General features: G+C 36.6%; 2 protein-coding genes across 7 annotated transcripts in view; one reads left to right on the top strand and one right to left on the bottom strand.

Moving 5' to 3' along the window:
- Positions 1–11,677, top strand: part of glis1b (GLIS family zinc finger 1b) — a 155,001-nt gene extending 143,324 nt beyond the window's left edge. For all 6 annotated transcript variants that reach the window (XM_073910185.1, XM_073910186.1, XM_017357433.4 and 3 more), the window contains exons 9-11: positions 6,277–6,434; positions 9,130–9,288; positions 10,528–11,677. In XM_073910185.1, the coding sequence (XP_073766286.1) occupies positions 6,277–6,434; positions 9,130–9,288; positions 10,528–10,661 (451 nt within the window). In that variant the 3' untranslated portion in view covers positions 10,662–11,677. The remainder of the gene's footprint in view (positions 1–6,276; positions 6,435–9,129; positions 9,289–10,527) is intronic.
- A 1,350-nt stretch (positions 11,678–13,027) lies between these two features.
- On the bottom strand, positions 13,028–19,915 carry rps8b (ribosomal protein S8b). Its single transcript, NM_001134683.2, has 6 exons — positions 19,885–19,915; positions 19,273–19,379; positions 18,646–18,745; positions 16,290–16,465; positions 14,092–14,221; positions 13,028–13,728 (listed from the first exon to the last, which is right to left on the bottom strand). Exons 1-6 carry the CDS (start codon positions 19,886–19,888, stop codon positions 13,619–13,621), a joined length of 627 nt encoding a protein of 208 aa, NP_001128155.1. The 5' UTR covers positions 19,889–19,915; the 3' UTR covers positions 13,028–13,618.
- Positions 19,916–20,166: the final 251 nt, after the last annotated feature.

A 20,166-nucleotide genomic window follows, 5' to 3' on the forward strand; every position in this document is an offset into this window, starting at 1 on the left:
CAAAACATGGCAAGAAAGCACTTTGTGAAGTTACAGGAGATTAAATATAAAACACAAAACAAGACTCTGCAATGTGTGTGAGAGAGAGGTGAATATATAGTCTATTTAATCAGTCTGTGATTAGTGCTTAATTTGAGCTAGATCTTGCCGAATCCTGTTCAGGGAAATGTCAGATATTCATGTTTTGTGTTCCGGTATTTATTTTAACTGATCCGTAATTAAATTTTGCACCATGAATACCTGCATGTGTGAGAGAGAAAGAAAGACGGTGAGAAACCGTATAGGTCCGAGTAAAAAACAGCGAGCAAGGCAGTGTGGATTGTGGAAGCACGCACACACATAAAGGTAGTCACGTTCGACCAATCATCTTTCTTACGTTAACAATTGCTCTCATTGGTTGGTGATTATTGTTTTGCGTGCAGAGAGCAGCGAAAATGAATGATGAAAAAGTAGCCTATCTAAATAATATTTGTATTATCTTAATGCCAGAGGCAATTAAGTAGATATTATTTTTAAAAGCACAAGTAAATCTTATAATGAGCCTGTTCAAGAGAGGATGAAACTGTGTCCCTGGATCAGGATAGCAGAAGGTAGAAGCAAAGCGATCTCAAGTCATCCAGAAACTCTCTAACTGTGGGCTCTTCTTGAAGATTGTACCAAGTGAGTAATTCTCGCTTGCCACATAATAGTAAAGTGAGCTCACTGTCAGTGGTGTTAGTAAACTGGAAATTGATGTTTCATATGATTTATGTTTGTAGCTACATGTTTGTTTGTTTTATTAAATTTTTTTTTTTACTAATTGTTGACCCATAATTTTATGTTGCACAAAATAACTAAAGATTTTTTTACATTTTGTATCAACCACTTGGTAACGTCATGTTCCGGGAAAACTGAAATTGTGTGGCACACATCGGTGCCGGTAACTTTTTTTTCCTGGTTTTGTTCCAGAAAATGTCCATTTACAAAATAGGCACTGTTTGTAATTAAGCTGCCATCTACAGCTGTGTGTGTGCAATCAGGGAGAGAACTGGAAATGGTGTGTGTGTGAGGTGCATGATGGGATTTGAAGTCCAGTTCTGTGACAAATTTGTAGATCTCCAGCAATCTGCAACTGCTGGATCACTGGTAATTGTGACACTTTTAATGGTCTTTATTATTTATTTATTTATTTATTTATTTATTGTTTGTTAAGAACAATTTAATTATCTAAAACAATTTAACCAGAACATTTTGTGCAGTAATATTCTTTGAATGTTTTGTCAATACTCAATAGTGTCAAACAACAGCACTCTATATGTATGTACTGTACAGTGGTCTCTTGCTATAATGCGGTTCACCTTTTGCGGTAGTTTTTTTCACCTTTTTTCTCGTAGTTTAAAAAAAAAAATTGTGCAATTTTACTGTTTTTGTTGTGTTTTTACAGTGCGTTGTGTTCTGCATCCTCATTGGCTATAGACCATTTGTCAGTCAATCTCCCCTGTACATTACAGAATGCGCTCAGCTTGCCAAATTAACATAAATTGCTGATTACTAGCATTGTGAGCTCCAAAAAGCATGCTAAAAGGGTTTAAATGTAAGCCATGCATTTTAGAATTGTAAACATAGAGTTTACAATGGTTTAATATAGTTTATCAGGATTCCCAGCTATGACTCAGGACACTGTTCATATTTCTGCAACACCACAGAGCGCCATCTGAATAATTTCATTTTAAAATAACATGCTAATGTGCACATCTGTGTGTGTTGTTTCCAACTGTCATGTTCGCAGGGTATCCAGTCTATGACCCCTTTAAGGATGGAGTCTACTTTAGTTGATAAAGTGTGTAGTGAGGGGTTTTACAGCCTTAAAACATCTAGAATAATTGAAAAAACATAAAGTTGACTACTTCGTAGAATTTGACTATTGCAGGTTATTTTTAGAACATAACTCGAGCAAATTCAACATTGAGCAATTCTGAGAGTGCTTCACGCAGGTGAGTGGGCCTGACAAACCAACTGTAGGACACACTCTCTACTCTCTGTAAGCTTAGAAAAAAAAAATTCTAACAGACTTGTCTGTGCATTTAAATACTACTGCGCTGATGATTTCAAGTGTTTCTTTTATCCGCACTTGTAATCGTTTTGAATACAAGGATTTACTAAACGCAAAAATAGAAATGGTAAAGGTTCAGTATTTCTTGATTAATTTAAATTTTAAAAAATACAGCATTATTATTTATTTATTATTTTCTCATGATCTAGCGAGGCACTTTAAGGTCAACTCAACAGTCAATGAACGTGAGCAAGGCAGCTGCTTTTATCCCCTTTGAAGATTAGTTGAACTTGAACTTTGGGATGGTCTGCAGCCATATGATGTGAAGCTTTATACTCACAAAAAGAGCCTGCGAAGGTGAAAGCCGATGATCAATGAAGGTAAATACTGAAGGGAGAGATTAATCCTACATATGAAAGATTCCCCTCATTCCTGGAGCCTTAGCGCGCTGCAGCTGGCAGTGATTATAGCATGATTCACTTTAGCTGCACATAGAGGCTGCTTGTAAAAATATGAACAGTATAACTGTTTCCTGAGCCTGTGCTGACAGCAGATCCCAGGGGGAAACACTGCCGCCGTGCTCTCGCAGAAACACATGACCGCACATCAAATCACAGCCAGCGACTAGATCCCCACCGCTTTCATGCAAACGAACACCAGCTAGCCCGCTAACGCTAATTCCTAAAACTTATATTGTGAAATATGTTGCACTGGCTTTGAGGACATATGGCTATGTGAGGAGAGCCCTGTGACTCATGGGGTTACATCCGAGCACAGTTGAGAAAAAAAAAAAAAAAGTTGTAGATTAATTATTTTTATGCACTTGTGATGAAACCGAGTCCTCGGAATGGGAATTTGGCTAACATTGAAAAACGACATAATGGTCTAACAGATGTAACAGCCAAGGAAGTCCTTATCAGATTCTGGGCAAATGAACGATGGGAAATATCACTCCCACACGAGGCCTGAAGCATAAATAAGAAAGAATTATCACGTCACTGGAGGCCAAATTCTGCATTAGCGCTTCGCTAGGACTTAACTCTGTGGATGATAGAACAAAAGGCAATTTAAATGCTATTTATCATGTGCTTGCTTGAATGTACATGCTTTAAAGGTGCGCTTAGTTATCTTTCTTTGTGTAAAAGAAGTTTAACTTATAAACAAAATGTGTATATTTTGCGAAATACTTCTACCAAACTATGAGCTGTGGACACTGAATTACTTTCTTAAGGTAAATGTAATGCTATATGACGTTATATTATAAATGTTTTCCATGGCTGAAACACTGATTGAACGATTAGTTGAGATCATCAATGCATTGCATCAATGCAATGTTTAACTGACCATACTTTTTAATAAGGTTTCATTAGTAAAGGTATTTACTAACATAAACTAAGTATTAGACAGCATTTATTAATCATAGTTCTACATTTACTAATGCATTATTAATATCCAAATTCATGATTGTTAGCATTAATTAATGCATTGTGAGTTAACATGAACTAACGATGACCATGAACAGTTCATGACAGTGACATGAACACTGTAATAAATGCACTCTGAATTTTTTGTTGATGTTAGTAATTTCATTAACTAATGTTAACTGAAGGCTAATTTATACTTGTGAGTCAAGTGCATGCGTATATGACTAAAGTATTATTTTAATAAATACATCTGTTTAATAAATATGTTTTGTTTAAATGCACCAAAACACATTGCCTCTATTCACTAAGAAATGGATAAAATATATTTATTTTCAAAATGGGGTGAACTCAATCATGCTGAGCACTGTAGTTAGTGATTTAATGCATTTTTTTATTCTAGAGCAAAAATTGGTGTATTGCTGGATATTTCTTAACTTTTGTTGCCTCATTAGGTATAGTTTAGTGACAGTATAGCTACATTTAGATGAATACATAAATATGTTCTGCGCATTTTACACATAAACAAAAATATTTACATTACAAGAAAGCACCAATTAAGAAAGGATCTGTATGAAGTATGATGTGGCTCTGTAATTTGGCAGATTCTACAATAAACCAGCTCTGTAGTGTTAATGTCAGAGTTGTGGCTTTAACAGACTGAATAGAAGAAATGGACTAGAGAAGATTTACAATAGGGTTGCCAGGTCTCGCAACAAAACCCACCAACCAAAATAATGCTAGATGGGTCATAACTATGTTTGCCTCATTACCAGGGACGAGAAAGGCTATTAATCATTTCTAAAAAATATAAATAATTGTAGAAATGTTTTGCAGTAACAGTCACTTTTCGCTACATGCATTGTGTTAGCAATGCTAATAACTGTATTAATTCCATATTTTTTCATTCATTTATAGTTCATCAGTGTTTAGGAGTAGACTAGCATATACAGAACCACTTACACTCACCGGCCACTTTATTAGGTACACCTGTCCAGCTGCCTGTTAATGCAAATTTCTAATCAGCCAATCACATGGCAGCAACTCAATGAATTTAGGCATGTAGACATGGTCAAGACAATCTGCTGCAGTTTAAATCGAGCATCAGAATGGGGAAACAAGGGGGTTTAAGTGACTTTGAACGTGGCATGGTTGTTGGTGCCTGACGGGCTGGTCTGAGTATTTCAGAAACTGCTGATCTACAGGGATTTTCATGCACAACCATGTCTAGGGTTTACAGAGAATGGTCTGAAAAAGAGAGAAAATATCCAGTGAGCAGCAGTTCTGCGGGAAAAGCCAGACTGGTTCGAACTGATAGAAAGGCAACAGTAACTCAAATAACCACTCGTTACAACCGAGGTATGCTGAATAGCATCTCTGAATGCACAACATGTCGAACCTTGAGGCAGATGGGCTATAGCAGCAGAAAACCCCACCAGGTGCCACTCCTGTCAGCTAAGAACAGGAAACTGAAGCTACAATTCACACAGGCTCACCAAAATTGGACAATAGAAGATTGGAAAAACGTTGCCTGGTCTAGTACAAATTGAGCATCATGCCAATGCCACAGCCTACCTAAGTATTTTTGCTGACCATGTCCAGCTCTTATGACCACAGTGTGCCCATCCTCTGATGGCTACCTCAAGCAGGATAATGCTCCAATCATCTCAGACTGTTTTTTTGAACATGACAATGAGTTCACTGTACTCAAATGGCAGCCACAGTCACCCGAACTCAATCCAATAGAGCACCTTTGGGATGTGGTGGAATGGGAGATTCGCATCATGGATGTGCTGCCGACAAATCTGCAGCAACTGTGTGATGCTATCATGTCAATGTGGACCAAAATCTCAGAGGAATACTTCCAGTATCTTGTTAAATCTATGCCATGAAGGATTAAGGCAGATCAGAAGGCAAAAGCGGATCCAACCCGGTACTAGTAAGGTGTAACTAATAAAGTGGCCAGTGAGTGTATTTCATGAAGTCTTTAAATAAAATGAAAAGTTTTTAGAATTAATAACAAACAATTGTGAATATGTGTATAAATGTCGATCTTATGTCATCAAGCCCAAGCAGGCATCAAATTGTCCTCTGTCCATCCGCGTATAAGATTACAGCTGTACATGTCCTCATAATATCTCTCCATAACTGTATCACGATGAGCATCTGTTTGTCATACTTGTGTTTAAACAGCCGATTCTTAGAGTTTGTTTTTGTTCTCTCTTCATTTCTGAAATTCAGAATACAAGTCTTTGATGTGTGCACTAAAGACAGAGAGCCTTGACTTAGGGGGGCAGGAACGACTTCACAGGGCCGTTCGGTTGGCACTCCGTGTCTTGCTGGAAGTTGGTTTTGCATATTTGAAGACTTGCTTTTGACAGCTGCATCTAATGGCACTAACAAAGCCTTCATTTGTTCCATTGTGTGCGAGCTATCATAACTTCCCCAGAGCCATCACAGTGTACAGTAAGTCAGGGGCATGTTATGTATAAGTGGCATCTGGAGCGAAGAACGGGCTTGTACTCAATCAAAACCAGGCTCACGACTTTCCATTATAACAAGAATTGGAAAAGGATGAAGCATGTTGGAGTAAATAAAAAATAAATGAATAAAATAAATAAATAATGCTTCACTTGAGGCTGTTTGACTCTTTTCTGAGGTAACCCGTTCTCAGGGTTAAAGGTTGGATGGGGTGAGACTCCACGGTACTTTGAATAGCATCCAGAAAACTCTTTTTATTGTATATGTTATGCTATCTTTCGGCCTGCTTGCTCGTCATCCACTGTTATTATTAATAGTGATCGTTCACCATTTCTCATCCAGGTTATCCGGAGCTTTGCTGTCTCCAGGGATCAGTCTACTGAAGGCCGCTACGTCTCCTCCACCAACACTAGAGAAGCAGAACAACTCCTCCAACCAGCAACACCTCCACACACATCACAAACCCTACAGCACCTTCCACAACCTGCCGTCAAGTGAGGGTACGATATCTTTGTTTGTTTGGCTAAGTTTGCGATTGACAACTGTATTTATTTACACTTGGCCATGTGCACATTGTAAAGTTTCTACAGCATACAAACGAACCACTTTTTTTTTTTTTTTTTTGAAAAAACATTTTGCAATTCATCCAGAGTTAAAGACTTGAGTTTTACCACTTTTGAGCACCTTTAGCTTAGCTTAGCTTAGCGTCATTGTGTTTAGACAATTAGACCATTCGCATCTCACTCAAAAATGTCAAAAAAGAGTTTCAATATTTTTCACTTTACAGCTTGACACTTCTGTAGTTAATGAAAAACAGTGAAACGTTGCTTTTGATGTGCTATTTTAATGATGTTTATGGCTAGGAAAGATATTCTCATTCCAGCAAAATAATCAAGGAACTTTGTTGTCATGCCATATTATACAGATTCTATGTTTTCTTTCAGGTGCTGTGTAATATTATTGCACCTGCTGCATTTATGGTGTGGCAGAAAAGTTCATTGATAATTATAACAATGATAATAATCATAGTTCTTTGCATTTATAAAGCGCTTATCTGGACCTTCAAAGTGCTGAACACATTGGGGGAATCTCCTTATCCACCACCAGTGGGCAGCTTCCACTTGGATGGCGCAACGGCAGCCATATTGCGCCAGACCGCACACCAATTACTTGCTGATTGGTGTAGAGGAGATACAGTGATGAAGCCAGCTATGATACGGGGATGATTAGGAGGCCATGATAGACAGAGGCCAGTGGGCCAATTTTGGCCAGGATGCCGGAGTTAAACCCCTACTCTATTTCGAAGGACATCCTGGGATATTTTCAATGACCATAGAGAGTCAGGTTTAATGTTTCATTCGAAAGACAGCGCTCATTGAGCAGTACTGAGTCCCCATCAATATACTGGGGTGTTAGGACCCACACAGACCACAGGTTAAGCGCCCCCTGCTGGCCTCACTAACACCACCTCTTTATTTTGGTAGAATGAGAGTACAGTTCCTAGCCATATTGACCTAGAAAATAGCAACTTTTAATTTTCCATAATAATTTTACTTAATAGATGATGTATCTACAAAAGTGTCAAGCTTTAAATAGGAAAATGATAGAAACTCGTGGGTCACTATTGAGCAAGATGGTCTAATCTGATTCAATAATCTTCTAAGCTAAGCTAAAAGTGCTCTTGCCAGAACTGAGAGATCAGCTGAATTGATTCAAAAGTGGTAAAACTCAGCTTTTTAAAGACCTATTGTAGTAAGAGTATAAACAGTTTTGATCATGTTGGTCATTTAGAGGCCTAGAAATGTGCCATATTAATCAGGATATAGTAGGTTTATTGGGCCCAAATGATGACCAGACTTTTCTTGCACTGGTATTTTTTGGCAAGAGCCAAAAATACATTGAATGGTTCAAAATGGCAATTGTTTAATGCTAAAAATTATTATTCTGAAGAACCAAAGAACATGTTTCATGAACATATTTAGTAAATCTTCTTACTGTATAAATGTCCTACTATATAAATATATCTCAAAACTTGTTTTTGATTAATAGTGTGCATCGCAAAGAACTGTATTATACTAGAACTTTATTTAGACAACTTTAAAGGGGATTTTTTAAATTATTTGTTTGAACCCTCTGATCCCAGATTTTCAAAGTATAAATAAATGAAAAGCTTTTTAGTAAGATTTAAGTTGATATCTTTACTTAAAAATGACACTTCCCAGCAGGCATACAACATCATAAGATTTTAATATTAGGTTAGATTTCGGTCGTGACGTCAGGTGACCAAAATTCAATGTCAAGCCAGCATCTAGGCGCAACGTTATTTTGACGTCCAATAACAACGTCAAATGATGTTGATATTTGGTTGATTTTAAGTTGTGTTGGAAAGTGACCAAAATCTTATTGATGTCAAATGCTGACATTTATTCATCAGGTATGGCAACCAAAATCCAACATCTGATAGTCATCATAGTGGTAACGTCCACATAACGTCAAGCTGTAACATCATTAGATGTTGAAATTTGTTTGATTTTAGGTTGGATGTTAGGAGATTGACGTCAACCAGATTTTTGTTTCCAAACAAAATGCAACACCCCCATGACATTAGGGTACAACATCAATCAGATGTCATGTTGATGTCTGGGTTATGACTAAAGTAAGAATTTGTAGTCCTGGGTCAAAATTGTCAATTTTGATTTCATTTTGACTTCAGTTGTAAGACAATATAATGATGATGATTGATTGGCGAGAGTTAAAACCCTCTCAGTATCCATCTCCTACCTTCTGACCTGTTTGAATTGACCAGTTTAAAAATATCCACGCATGAGTATCTGCTGTCAGAGAGAGTCTCATCAGTATGTGAACTGGCGTAGTCTCCGCTGTGCTCTGCATTAGCCAGAACATGTGGCCTGCAACCACAAGAGGAAGCTTCTCGCACTAAAACCAGCCAGTCCAAAACAACTCAGCTGTCTGTCAAAAGAGCTGCTCTGAAGGAGAAACGCTCAGTTGTCAGGACACAGATGCACATGTGTGAACTACATCTAAAAAAAGACTACTTGTTGAACACTTGCTGAGAAACAGGAATAAACACATGCTGATTCATCCCTTTGTTTAAGAGTTATCCAAAGCTTTGAACCTATAGTAAATCCACTGTCAAATCAGATGTTCTTATATTGGGTTTATGTGTGTTTGTAGATTATCGTGGAAACTTCCAGAGCTGTTTTCATTTTGGCGACAGTTACAGAATGGATCAGTCCATCAGCGGCGGCCATCAACCTGCAGAGTCGCACAACTTCAACCCAAACCCACACAATGGCTTTCACATGAGCTGCTCCACCAGCACCTCCTCCACAGGTACACAAACACATACACTCAAGGTGACATTTTGTTCAAGTTCTTAAGCAATAAAGGCCAATAGTGTAAATGAACATACATGAACATACTTTATATATTAAATTAAAGCTAATTTATTTCATCATATGTGTACATATTTGTAATTCAAATGGTTGAAAAAAAAAACACGAAAGTGCAAATGTTTTCGATATTTTGAAATACATGCAGCGTATATGACACTTTTTATATTTTTGATCTATTCGAAATATGAACTTGTATGTCATGTATTTTGCATATATAGCTATACATCAGACTTTTATGTGGGTTGTTATTAAAATTAATTATTTGAACTGTTGAAAATTGTTGGGATTTTGATCTCTGCTCTGTTGACTTTTGGTGTTGAAAATTCAGCTCTACACTTTAACAAAGGGACTTTTATTGACATTTTAGTTGTTTGAAATATTATAAGAAATAATGTATAGAGAAAAAAAGGATGTAAATATAATGTACTGGCAGTTTATTATGAGTTTTTTGTAATATAAAACACCAACCTAGATTTAATATCACTTTAAAGTATTAAAACTTTTAATAAATGTCACTTTTTAGTTTCCAAATGTTAAAATTGTTGGAAGAAAGACCAAGGTCTCACAATGCAAAAGCATAAAATAAAAAAATGAATCAATTATTAGGGATATTTTTACAGTGCACCCTGTAGATTTAAGCTGCACTGACAAGCTAACTGGATGAGTTTGTATCGTCCATTTTCTTACGTATGTATAAATGTACTTACACACCTTGTAAAAAAACTTTGCCGCCTAAATATTTTAGTTGAATCAAATGAACTTTGCAAGTCATCTCAAACTGACTAAAAATATTACGTTAAACTTTGAGTAAATAAACCAAAATGAGTTGAAACCTGATTAAGTTAAAGAAACAAAAAGATATGTTGGTGTGACATTTAGAAAAATCTTTGGTAACACTTTATTTTGATGGTCCATTTGAGTATTAGTAAACTGTCTGTCCGCTGTTGATACTGCTCGACAGGCATTTCAACTTGTACATGTCAACTTGCACTAACCCTAACCCCAACCTAACAGTCTACTTATAATCTAATGAGAATTAGTTGGCATGTAGATGCAATTTAATTTCAATTCAACAAACGAACCATCAAAATAGTGTGCCCAAATCTTTTTACATATATGTTTTCTGATTTTAATGAAATTATGGCACTTTTTTCTTTCTTTTCTTTGGGTAATTCAGGTTTCAGCTTGGTGCCGGACATCATAGGGTCAGGTTGCCAGTTCTCGCCAGGCACCGAGGAGAATGTTTTCTTTCAGGTGGGCGGCTTTGATCGCGGCTTGAGCCAAATGTCATCAGTGTACACAGAGACATAGAGCCAGCTCACCCGTCCACCATCAACACTAACGTCTTCATTCAGACCAAACGCTCTTATTTTATTCTACTTTCATCTATGCAGTTTCAACCTGTCTCGGTTTCTTTAGCATTCATCCTTGTTATTGATTGTATTTAAAGCCTTGTTGGATTGAAGCACCTCAATGGATCATCCATTTCCTCGACTACACAAAAAGCTGCTGCTCCACCACACCGAAGGGTCAATCATGAGAGCTCGTGTTTATTTGTAGGATGAAATTGCACTTTTTTTTCCCCAGTGTTGTTAAAAATATCCCAGTGGGCAACTTGATGTAAAAGCATCAAATCAACATCAGAAATGATGTCAAAATCTTGACATTGATGTCCTTTTGACCACCAAAATAATACAAAATGTTTTTATTCATCTGAAAGCTTCAACTACAGATTAACACTGGAGTTTGTTGGCATTATATATTGAAAATGTATCAAAAAATACATCAAAAATAGCTTCCAGGACAGTCCAGTAATAATTTTTTAATGCTGATTTGATGTCATGAAATCGATTAGCATTTTTTTTTTTTTTTTTTTTGCAACAAGGTGCCCACTGGGATGTTGAAGGTCTCCTGAGATTCTGGCTTGTCGTCATAAAGACATCGCTAGTCTTAATAAATCCATCTGGTCAGCTCTGATCTAATTGTGACCCTGGAAGGGTTTGAACGAAACTTCAGAACGGCCGCATCTGTGCTGATCAGTGATGAGATCCACATTTCCCTCTCCCAGCTCTCGTTCTCTCATTGTGTTGGAAACAATTATTTAGTGTTGCTGTGTTTTGTCAGTGAATGTTTGCAAATGTTTGTATTGCTTTGTCATTTGGTTGTCATCATCCCATATAAACAGAGTTCTTTATTTTGTAACGGTCGATGGCTTTAATATCTACCACACTTTCAGCGTATGTATAAAATGTACAGTTTTTGTTTAATATTAATAATTATGTCAGTCTCTCGATCTCTGAAAAAATAAATGAGTCTTGAATATTGAAGTCTTGTGCTCATCATTGTACTTATGCTGCTCATAAATAAATATCATTAAGCTGAGTTTAAGTACTATAAAATATACAGAGGGCTTCAATTGCAAATGATTTGCGTATGTTCCCTTAACTTTGAAAGGTTTGTTAGAAGCTGGTCTCAAACATGATGGACTGAACAGGGAAAAAACATTTAATAAACTATTGTTAGGAAGACACTGCCCCCTTTTGGATGATAATGAACATGCCAACCTACACACAAATGCTTAATGTCACAAATAAAGGAGACCACAGCAAATACAACACGCTAATAGTGAGGTGATATATTTTATACATTTATTCAGGGCTCTACATCAGAAGAACCTCTCTTAAGTTAAATACAGTCAAATATATTTATTATGGATTATGAATCATTTGCATGGGTCAGTCAAAAATGAGTTTTTTTAAACAAAAGTTAAGTCAAGTATGGGTTGTTTGTACTTTCTTTGTACATAATTTGTCCTGTTAAATTAATATGTAAATCATAAATGTTGTCAGCAAAATAAATTTTAATTTAAGATATTATAATTGATAAATGTAGTGAGATGTATATATACAATGATCAACATTTGAAGTAGATCAAAACCTTTCCTTAAAGTTGTCCTGAAATGATCAAACAACATCTATCTATCTATCTATCTATCTATCTATCTATCTATCTATCTATCTATCTATCTATCTATTTATCTATCTATCTATCTATCTATCTATCTATCTATCTATCTATCTATCTATCTTATCTATCTATCTATCTATCTATCTATCTATCTATCTATCTATCAATCAATCAATCAATCAATCTATCTATCTATCTATCTGCAGCAGTCAGTATACTGTATATATTTGTGTATGTGTGTGTGTGCTTTCAACATGTTTAATACACTAAAATTAATTGAATTTAGACACCACAGGGTTTCTGCAGATTTCATCAAGTCAAATTTAAGACTTTTTAGGACCATTATGAATGAAATTTTAGACTCATAAAGAGTTAAAGGCTAATAATTTTTCAAATGGTGCATATGGAAAAGAATTTTATTTGCACAACCAATTTTTTTATATAATTTAATATTTAACTATATTCCAGAGATGGATCGCAGTTGGAAGGGCATACGCTGCATAAAACATATGATGGATAAGTTGGCGGTTCATTCTGCTGTGGCGACCCCAGATTAATAAATGGACTAAGTCGAAAAGAAAATTAATGAATAAATGAGTGAATATTTTACAATAATAAATTATATATAATGTTAACTAAAAAAAAGAAAAAAAAGAAGTAAATATTTGAAACAGTGTAAAAACCATCAAGTTCTACTTGTATCCATAGACTTTTTTTTCAACATGAACTTCCTTTAAAATAATAAAGTAGTTAATAAATACCTTTTTGACTAAAAAGTTTGAAGTTTTATTATGATTGGGTAGCAATACATGAACACAAGCAAATTAAGACTTGTTTAAAAAAAGATTTAAGACCTACAACACAATATTTCACTAAATTTAAAACTTTTTAAAGCCTAAAATTTAGATTTTGGGATAAGACATTTTAAGACCTCGCAGAAACCCTGCACCAAATCAAATTGGGTTATCTCAACTTTGAGCCACATTCAAGAATTACTTATTTTCATTCTAAATGCATTATTTAACTTAATGTAGGAAAAATACTTCAGTGAAATCTGACATAATATTAATAATAATAATAATAATAATAATTAAGATGAAATAAATTGTATCGTGAAAGTGCAGTTTGTGAGTGAAAGTGCTAAAGGTTTTATATTGTGCAAAATGCAATATTTGAGGGAAGTAAATGAGCTTAATCAAATTTTAATATAAGACTGCTGACCTAAGTCATTTTTCAAATTCATGCAGTCATTTTCACCCGTAAATGATCTTACGGTGGAGCCCTGGTTATATTGCTGGAGTTTATTTGCCTTTCTTGGCCTTGATCTTGCGGAGGTAAAACTCCAGCTCTTTCCCCTCCAGGATGTATCCGTCTGCTCTGCCACACTGGCCAGGCCTGGACGCAATACAAGCTGAGAAGAAAATAAAACAACGTTGAAAACAGCAAACTCAGACAGAAGCAGGGACACATTTACAGATGATTTGTCTCATGAACAACACAGAAATATGTAACAAGTGTAAGAGAGTGTAATATGCTAATAAGTGGGTTTCTTGTTGTAATGGGGCATGCCTCAAATCATCCTAAAATCAGAACATCCAGTGACTATTACAAAATCAGTAAGCGAGGATTAGGACACGTACTGTTGTTTATTTGCTTTGGACTGTGAAGTGAATGGACTTGGACTCAAGCTTATGCTGTTGAAAACAACTTTTCCCAATGGTCAGATTAGAAAAATTAAGATTATGAGTGTCAAGACTCATGCAGGGAAACTGACCGAGAAGCTTGCCCTGCAAAAACTGCTCCTCCAGCAAACTGCTGATCTTGCTCTTCTTTCTGCGTCCCTCGATCTTCTTCTGAACCTTCTTTGAGCGCTTCTTGTTCAGGATCTCCTCCTCTTCTGGAGTCTGAAGGATGAGAATATATGTGCAATTATAAAGGCAACCAGTCAGCATTTCTCTTTATTACAATCTCCGAAGTTTATCTGGGAAAAATTGTCAACCAGTATTTGATCACTTAAAAATCAAACAAGCAAGAAATAGATAGCGATTATTGAAAACGTTTTATACTAACATTTCAAACTTTTCTTTGGTATTCATACTCTGATAGAGTCTTTCTTTTGTTCACTTCACTGTGTGCAAGGGTGGCTATTTTGCACTTTTTATATTTTAGTAGTCCTCTTCATTGCTGTGCATTCATTCTGTGCTTCTTTTTTTTTTTGCACAGTGGCTGATATGTAGTTTAACCAAATTTTTTGGGTTTGTTATGTTTGTTTCTTTGCGGTATATATCCCTACAGCCCAGAGAGCTCCTATTGGGAGGAACTTACACCTTGGATAGGTTGGGTAAAGGCTAGGGTAAAGCAAGGGTGCCCAAACTCAGTCCTAGAGGCCCGGTGTCCTGCATAGTTTAGATTCAACCCCATTAAGACAAATCTTGGCTAGCCAATCAAGCTCCTAGTAGACTTGCTAGAAATGTCCTGGCAGGTGTGTTGAGGCAAGTTAAAGCTAAACTGTGCAAAACAATGGCCCAGATATGGTGTCATATTTGTGATGCTTAATGTTTTTTTTGCATTATTGAAAGGGGTCAGCTTAGGGTTGGTGTAGGTGCAAAGTATAATAATAATTCCTTACATTTATATAGCGCTTTTCTGGACACTTAAACCACTTTACACATTTTTGGAGGGAATCTTCTCATCCACCTCAAGTGTGCAGCATCCACCTGGATGACGTGACGTCAGCCAAATTGCGCCAGACTGCACACCACACATCAGCTGATTGGTAGAGAGGAGAGGAGTGATGAAGCCAATTATGATATGGGGATGGTTAAGAGGCCATGATGGACAGAGGCCAGAGGGCAGATTTGGCTAGGATGCCAGGGGTCAGAACCTCAGTTTTAACGTCTCATCTGAAAGACGGTGCTTACTGAGCAGTATAGAATCCCCTTCACTATACTGGGGCATTAGGACCCACACAGACCGCAGGTTGGGCGCCCCCTGCTGGCCTCACTAACAACACTTCTGGTAGCAACCTATCTTTTCCATGTGGTCTCCCATCAAGGTACTGACCGGGCGCAGCCCTGCTTCCGTATTTTGTGATTTACCAGTGATTTAAGTTAATTTACGGTTGTGAATCGCATTATGGAACCATGATTTCTGCTCTGTCGACTTTTGATGTTGAAAATTTAACTCTAGAGATTAAGTAAGTGAATTTTATCGGCAGTTTGAAATAATTTAATGAATAAGAAATAACATACAGAAATAAGTCTGTAGGATAGCAGGAAATGTCCTCATGTTTTTTTGCACTGTAATATACAACACCAACTCAGACAATATATCACTTTAAACTATCAAAAATGTTAATAGAACTCACTTTTTTATACTTTGCAAGGTTAAAAGTTGTTGGAAAAAAGATTAAAGGCCCATAATCCAATTCAAAAGCATGAATAAACAGGAAAAAATAAAAATGTAAATCACAAAATACGGAAAACGGCTAATTTACGAATATTTTTTCAATGTAGTTAATGAAATGTCATTCCTAATTTCAGTAATTTCATTCCTGACTGAAAAAGCATTACATGTACAGTCAATGAAATATGTTATGGGTATGTTTAAATTGCAGGCTTGTCAGGATTCCACTAGGCATCTGCAGTATTTTGATTGGTTACTTCTTTACACACACACACACACAGACACACACACAGACACACACACAGACACACACACACACACACAAACGCACCCACACGCACCCACACGCACGCACACACAATGCTCAACTTTGCATTAACAATAGTTTCTGTGGCTTAACTCCAAATGCAAATGCAAACTCCTAACCAAACATCAAAACTTGTCACATGAGAGCTTGAGGTTTTGGAAAATCTCCTGTCATTTCTGTGCAGTATGCATGAGATGCCTGGCACTCTAAAAATAGACATGCACATCTATTTATACTGTGCTCTGTAAATTGAAGCCTACCAGCTTCGCTCCTTTCTTGCGGCCCAGAGGAATGGCGTAGTGGGCTTCATACCACTGCCTGTACGGCGCGCTGTCCACCAGAACAATGCAGTTCTTCACCAGGGTCTTGGTTCTCACAAGCTCATTGTTGGAGGCATTGTACACAACGTCAATGATCCTGGTCTTGCGAGTACAACCTGTGTGTTATAACGACAAAATTAGACGTGCTTTTAATTCTGAGAGCTTCCAGAGTCTAATTTTTTTTACCAATGTCATGTTTAGATTTGGTTACGAAGAATAAATAATACCCATGGCATAATGTACGCCATGTGTAAAATAGAAAAATGTCCATGCGGCTCAAGAGACATACATTTAAGAACAGGTCGATTCAACAGATGTCCCTGTTCGAGCAAAGCGTTTTGTTAAACAGTAATGAGTTACATCAGAAGCTTCATGCTAAATTTATGAGAAAATTTCCAGGCACCACTTCCATGATCTCAGTCTAAAGGCATCTCATGGTTTTAAAACTTCTAAATGCACTGACACACAAACTCAGTGTCCTGACAACCAATAAAAATATTGGGTAGCAAGACATTTGGAAGGGCTACAGGTGGGAAAATATCCCAAAAACCAACCAGTCTGTCAGTCTATTATATAAGAAGTTTGTGAGTTTGCTGACAGCTCGGTCACTCCTTCAGTAGACCAATCATTTCTCATTTTTAGTGGACTTCTTAGGTCAAAAATAAAGCCATACAACAAAGTTTGTCAGTTTGTAGACTTATAACCTAAAAAAAAACATTGTAGAACATCTACATTAATTGAAAGATTATAAATGTAAGCAAATGTTTATTTTTTATTGTTAAGTAACAAATTACAAATACTCAAATTACTGTAATTGAGTAGTTTTTCTTAGGAATTTTAATTTACTAAGCAGTTTTAAAAATGTGTACTTTTACTTTTTCTTGAGTAAATTTTTAGTGCACTATTGATACTTTTACAAAACTACTTTACTTCAACCTGCAGTCACTACTTTATTTTTTCTTGTCTATGGGGATTAGAAAAATCAGTCCGGTGATTTCCGTCCAATCAAATCGCACATAGAAGGTAAATCGCATCATAATGAACTACCTCAAGACATGGGCGATTTATAATTCCAGCAAACTGTTTGGAAGCATTAAAACTGTCCAAGAAGACGTCCAAAATCTTTACACGCATTGACCCAGAGACTGTTTAGATGCATTTCAATAAGAAGAAGATGACAGATGTTTACTGTATGATGACCGAAATGTTCTTAAGCACCCTGCAGGCACAAGACATGACGTCCGATTGACATTGTATGCCAACGTCATGGGGACGTTGCATTTTGTTTGGAAATGAAAATTGCCTTTAAATCAGAACCCAACATCAGGCTGACGTCAATATTCAACGTCCAACCTAAAATCAACCAAATATCAAAGTTACAGCTTTACATTGTGTGAAAGTACCACTATGACGTCTATCAGATGTTGGAAGTTGGTTGCCATACCTGACGTCAATATGACGTTGGTTTAAGATGTTGGCTCAACGTTGGATTTTGGTCAGTTTCTAACACAACCTAAAATTATTCAAATATCATCGTTATTTGATGTAATTATTGGACATCAAAATAATGTTGTCCTTAGACGTTGGCTAGACATTGAATTTAGGTGACCTCAAAAACCTAAATCTAACATAAGATTAACATCTTATGCGTTGTGTGCCTGTTGGGCAATAACTAAATGTACTACAGAATGCTACGTTTACATCCACAAATTACATGTAAATGTATCAGCTTTTTACAGCAAAATACTCTTTACTCACTATTCTCGAGTATTTTGAGTACTACTCATACTTTGAGTAATATTTACAACAGGTACTTTTACTCTACTTGCACTGTATTTTTAGGCAAGTAATGGTACTTTAACTTAAGTATGATTTTTCAGTACTCTTTACACCACTGATTGTAAGCACACCAAATTACAATTACAAAAATGAAAACTTGCAATTTATTCTTTTTTTTTCTGTTGAACACAAAAGACTAAATTTTAAAGATGTTAGAACAACTAACATGTATAGCAGGGAGGAAACATGCAAGATAATGGTGACCATCTTCCTTCATCCTTCAAAATATCTTCTTTTGTGTTCACAACAGGTTTGAAACCAGCATTTTCATTTTCAAACTATCACCTAAAATTTGCTTGCTTAAATAAAACGAAAAACTTTTAGATTTATTTATTTGATAATTGTTTATTAACAAAACACCTAATACTAAACTAGTTGGTCGAATCTGGAAGGAAGGAAGCAAGGAATGACGGAGGGGAAGAAGGAAGAAATATAATGGACAGAGATGCTCACTCACATTCTGAGCCCCAGGAGAAGTTTCCGCTGTCCAGCCTCAGTGCACGGTATTTCTTATTTCCTCCACGCACGCGCACCGTGTGAATACGGCGGGGGCCAATCTAAAAGGTTTAAAGATAATTACAATTGTTTATTTGATTTCTGCTGTTCATATTGTGTGAAACAGTTTTGTAATATAGACTGTCTCTCTGCATAACATATCCATGTATAGCAAGGTCTAAACTCAATTCCTGAAGGGCCGCTGCTATGCGTAGTTTAGCTCCAACACACACCTGCTTAATAGTCTCTAGTAGTCTTGAACACCTTGATTAGTTGCATCAGCTGTGTTTGATTGGAGTTGGAGCAAAACTGTGCAGAGCTGCAGCTCTCCAGGAATCAAGTTTGAGACCCATGATCTATAGATAAAGAGACGTGTAGTAGCCTAACGAGTTCTACTAGAGCAGAGGTGTCAAACTCAGTTCCTGGAGGGCCACAGCTCTGCACAGTTTAGTTCCAACCCTGCTTAAACACAATAACCTGGAGGTTTAAAACAAGCCTTAAGGGCTCAATTAGTTTGGGTTAAGACAAAACTATGTAGAGCTGTGGCTCTTCAGGAACTGAGTTTGATGCCTAGAGTAAAGTATTACACCTTTGTGTTTGCTGGAGGCCGACCCAACTCATACTTTCTTTTCTTATGGTACGGCTTCCGTTTTCCTCCGGTTTTACGACGCTTGTGCCAGTGATCCCTGGAGATTCCTGAAGAGAACAGATACCAACAGAATAAATAAATGAGTTCAGTGTCATTATGGTTTGGATAAAGTGAAATTATGAATAGACCTTGTTATTCTTTTTATCTATTTCAATGTAAGCTACAAACTGTTTAGGCTAGGTCAGTCTGTCTTGACGATGTTATTGTTATTTTCAGTATCTAACGTAGAAGGAAGCGTTGTATCTGCGCATTGCAACTGTCGCAGATATTGAGCTGCGAAATACCAGTGCTGGATATTTTTGATGGTTCAGTACATTCCGATCATGATTTTCACTACTGTTAGTGGTGGAAAAACAAATACAGGGAGAGCTAGACATGTAATAGTTTCTGGATTAGCAATAAGAACCGCCATTATGCTATGCTGTTTATTCATACACAAAAGCACTAAATCACGTTTATATGTCCATAACATGATCTGACATTTATGTATTGGACGATGTCGACAATGCTGACAGAACTGCGTATTGAAGCTATTCCCTTATAAATACTTACCCATTCCTGGGTCGCTTTGAGGCTACAATTTGCCGTGTTGCCAGGTCATTGAAGCAAAACCCTTTCAACTGAAAATATAAATTTTTCAAATCGCTATCAAGTGGTTCGTTTGGTGTCCTCGACGGATGCTTTTGCACTCTGTATGCGAGTTCCACTTAGTTAAATCCGCTAATCTAATTTAAAACGGATCTTTTCAAAAACAAAAATAGAGAAACATAGTTGAAAATAAAGGACTTGGCAACACGCTGCCTGTATCCTTTCAGTACTCCCACGTGTACACAT

The sequence above is a fragment of the Danio rerio genome, chromosome 8 (genome assembly GCF_049306965.1).
Source record: "Danio rerio strain Tuebingen ecotype United States chromosome 8, GRCz12tu, whole genome shotgun sequence".
NCBI lineage: Eukaryota > Metazoa > Chordata > Actinopteri > Cypriniformes > Danionidae > Danio > Danio rerio.

What these genes read in the sequence shown, in the direction of transcription:
- rps8b (NM_001134683.2), bottom strand. An exon ending in GGCCTCCAGCAAACACAAAG is followed by an intron (nt 18,746 to 19,272) that starts GTGTAATACTTT and finishes TAAACCTTTTAG; the next exon opens with ATTGGCCCCCGCCGTATTCA. An exon ending in CTTCTCCTGGGGCTCAGAAT is followed by an intron (nt 16,466 to 18,645) that starts GTGAGTGAGCAT and finishes TATAACACACAG; the next exon opens with GTTGTACTCGCAAGACCAGG.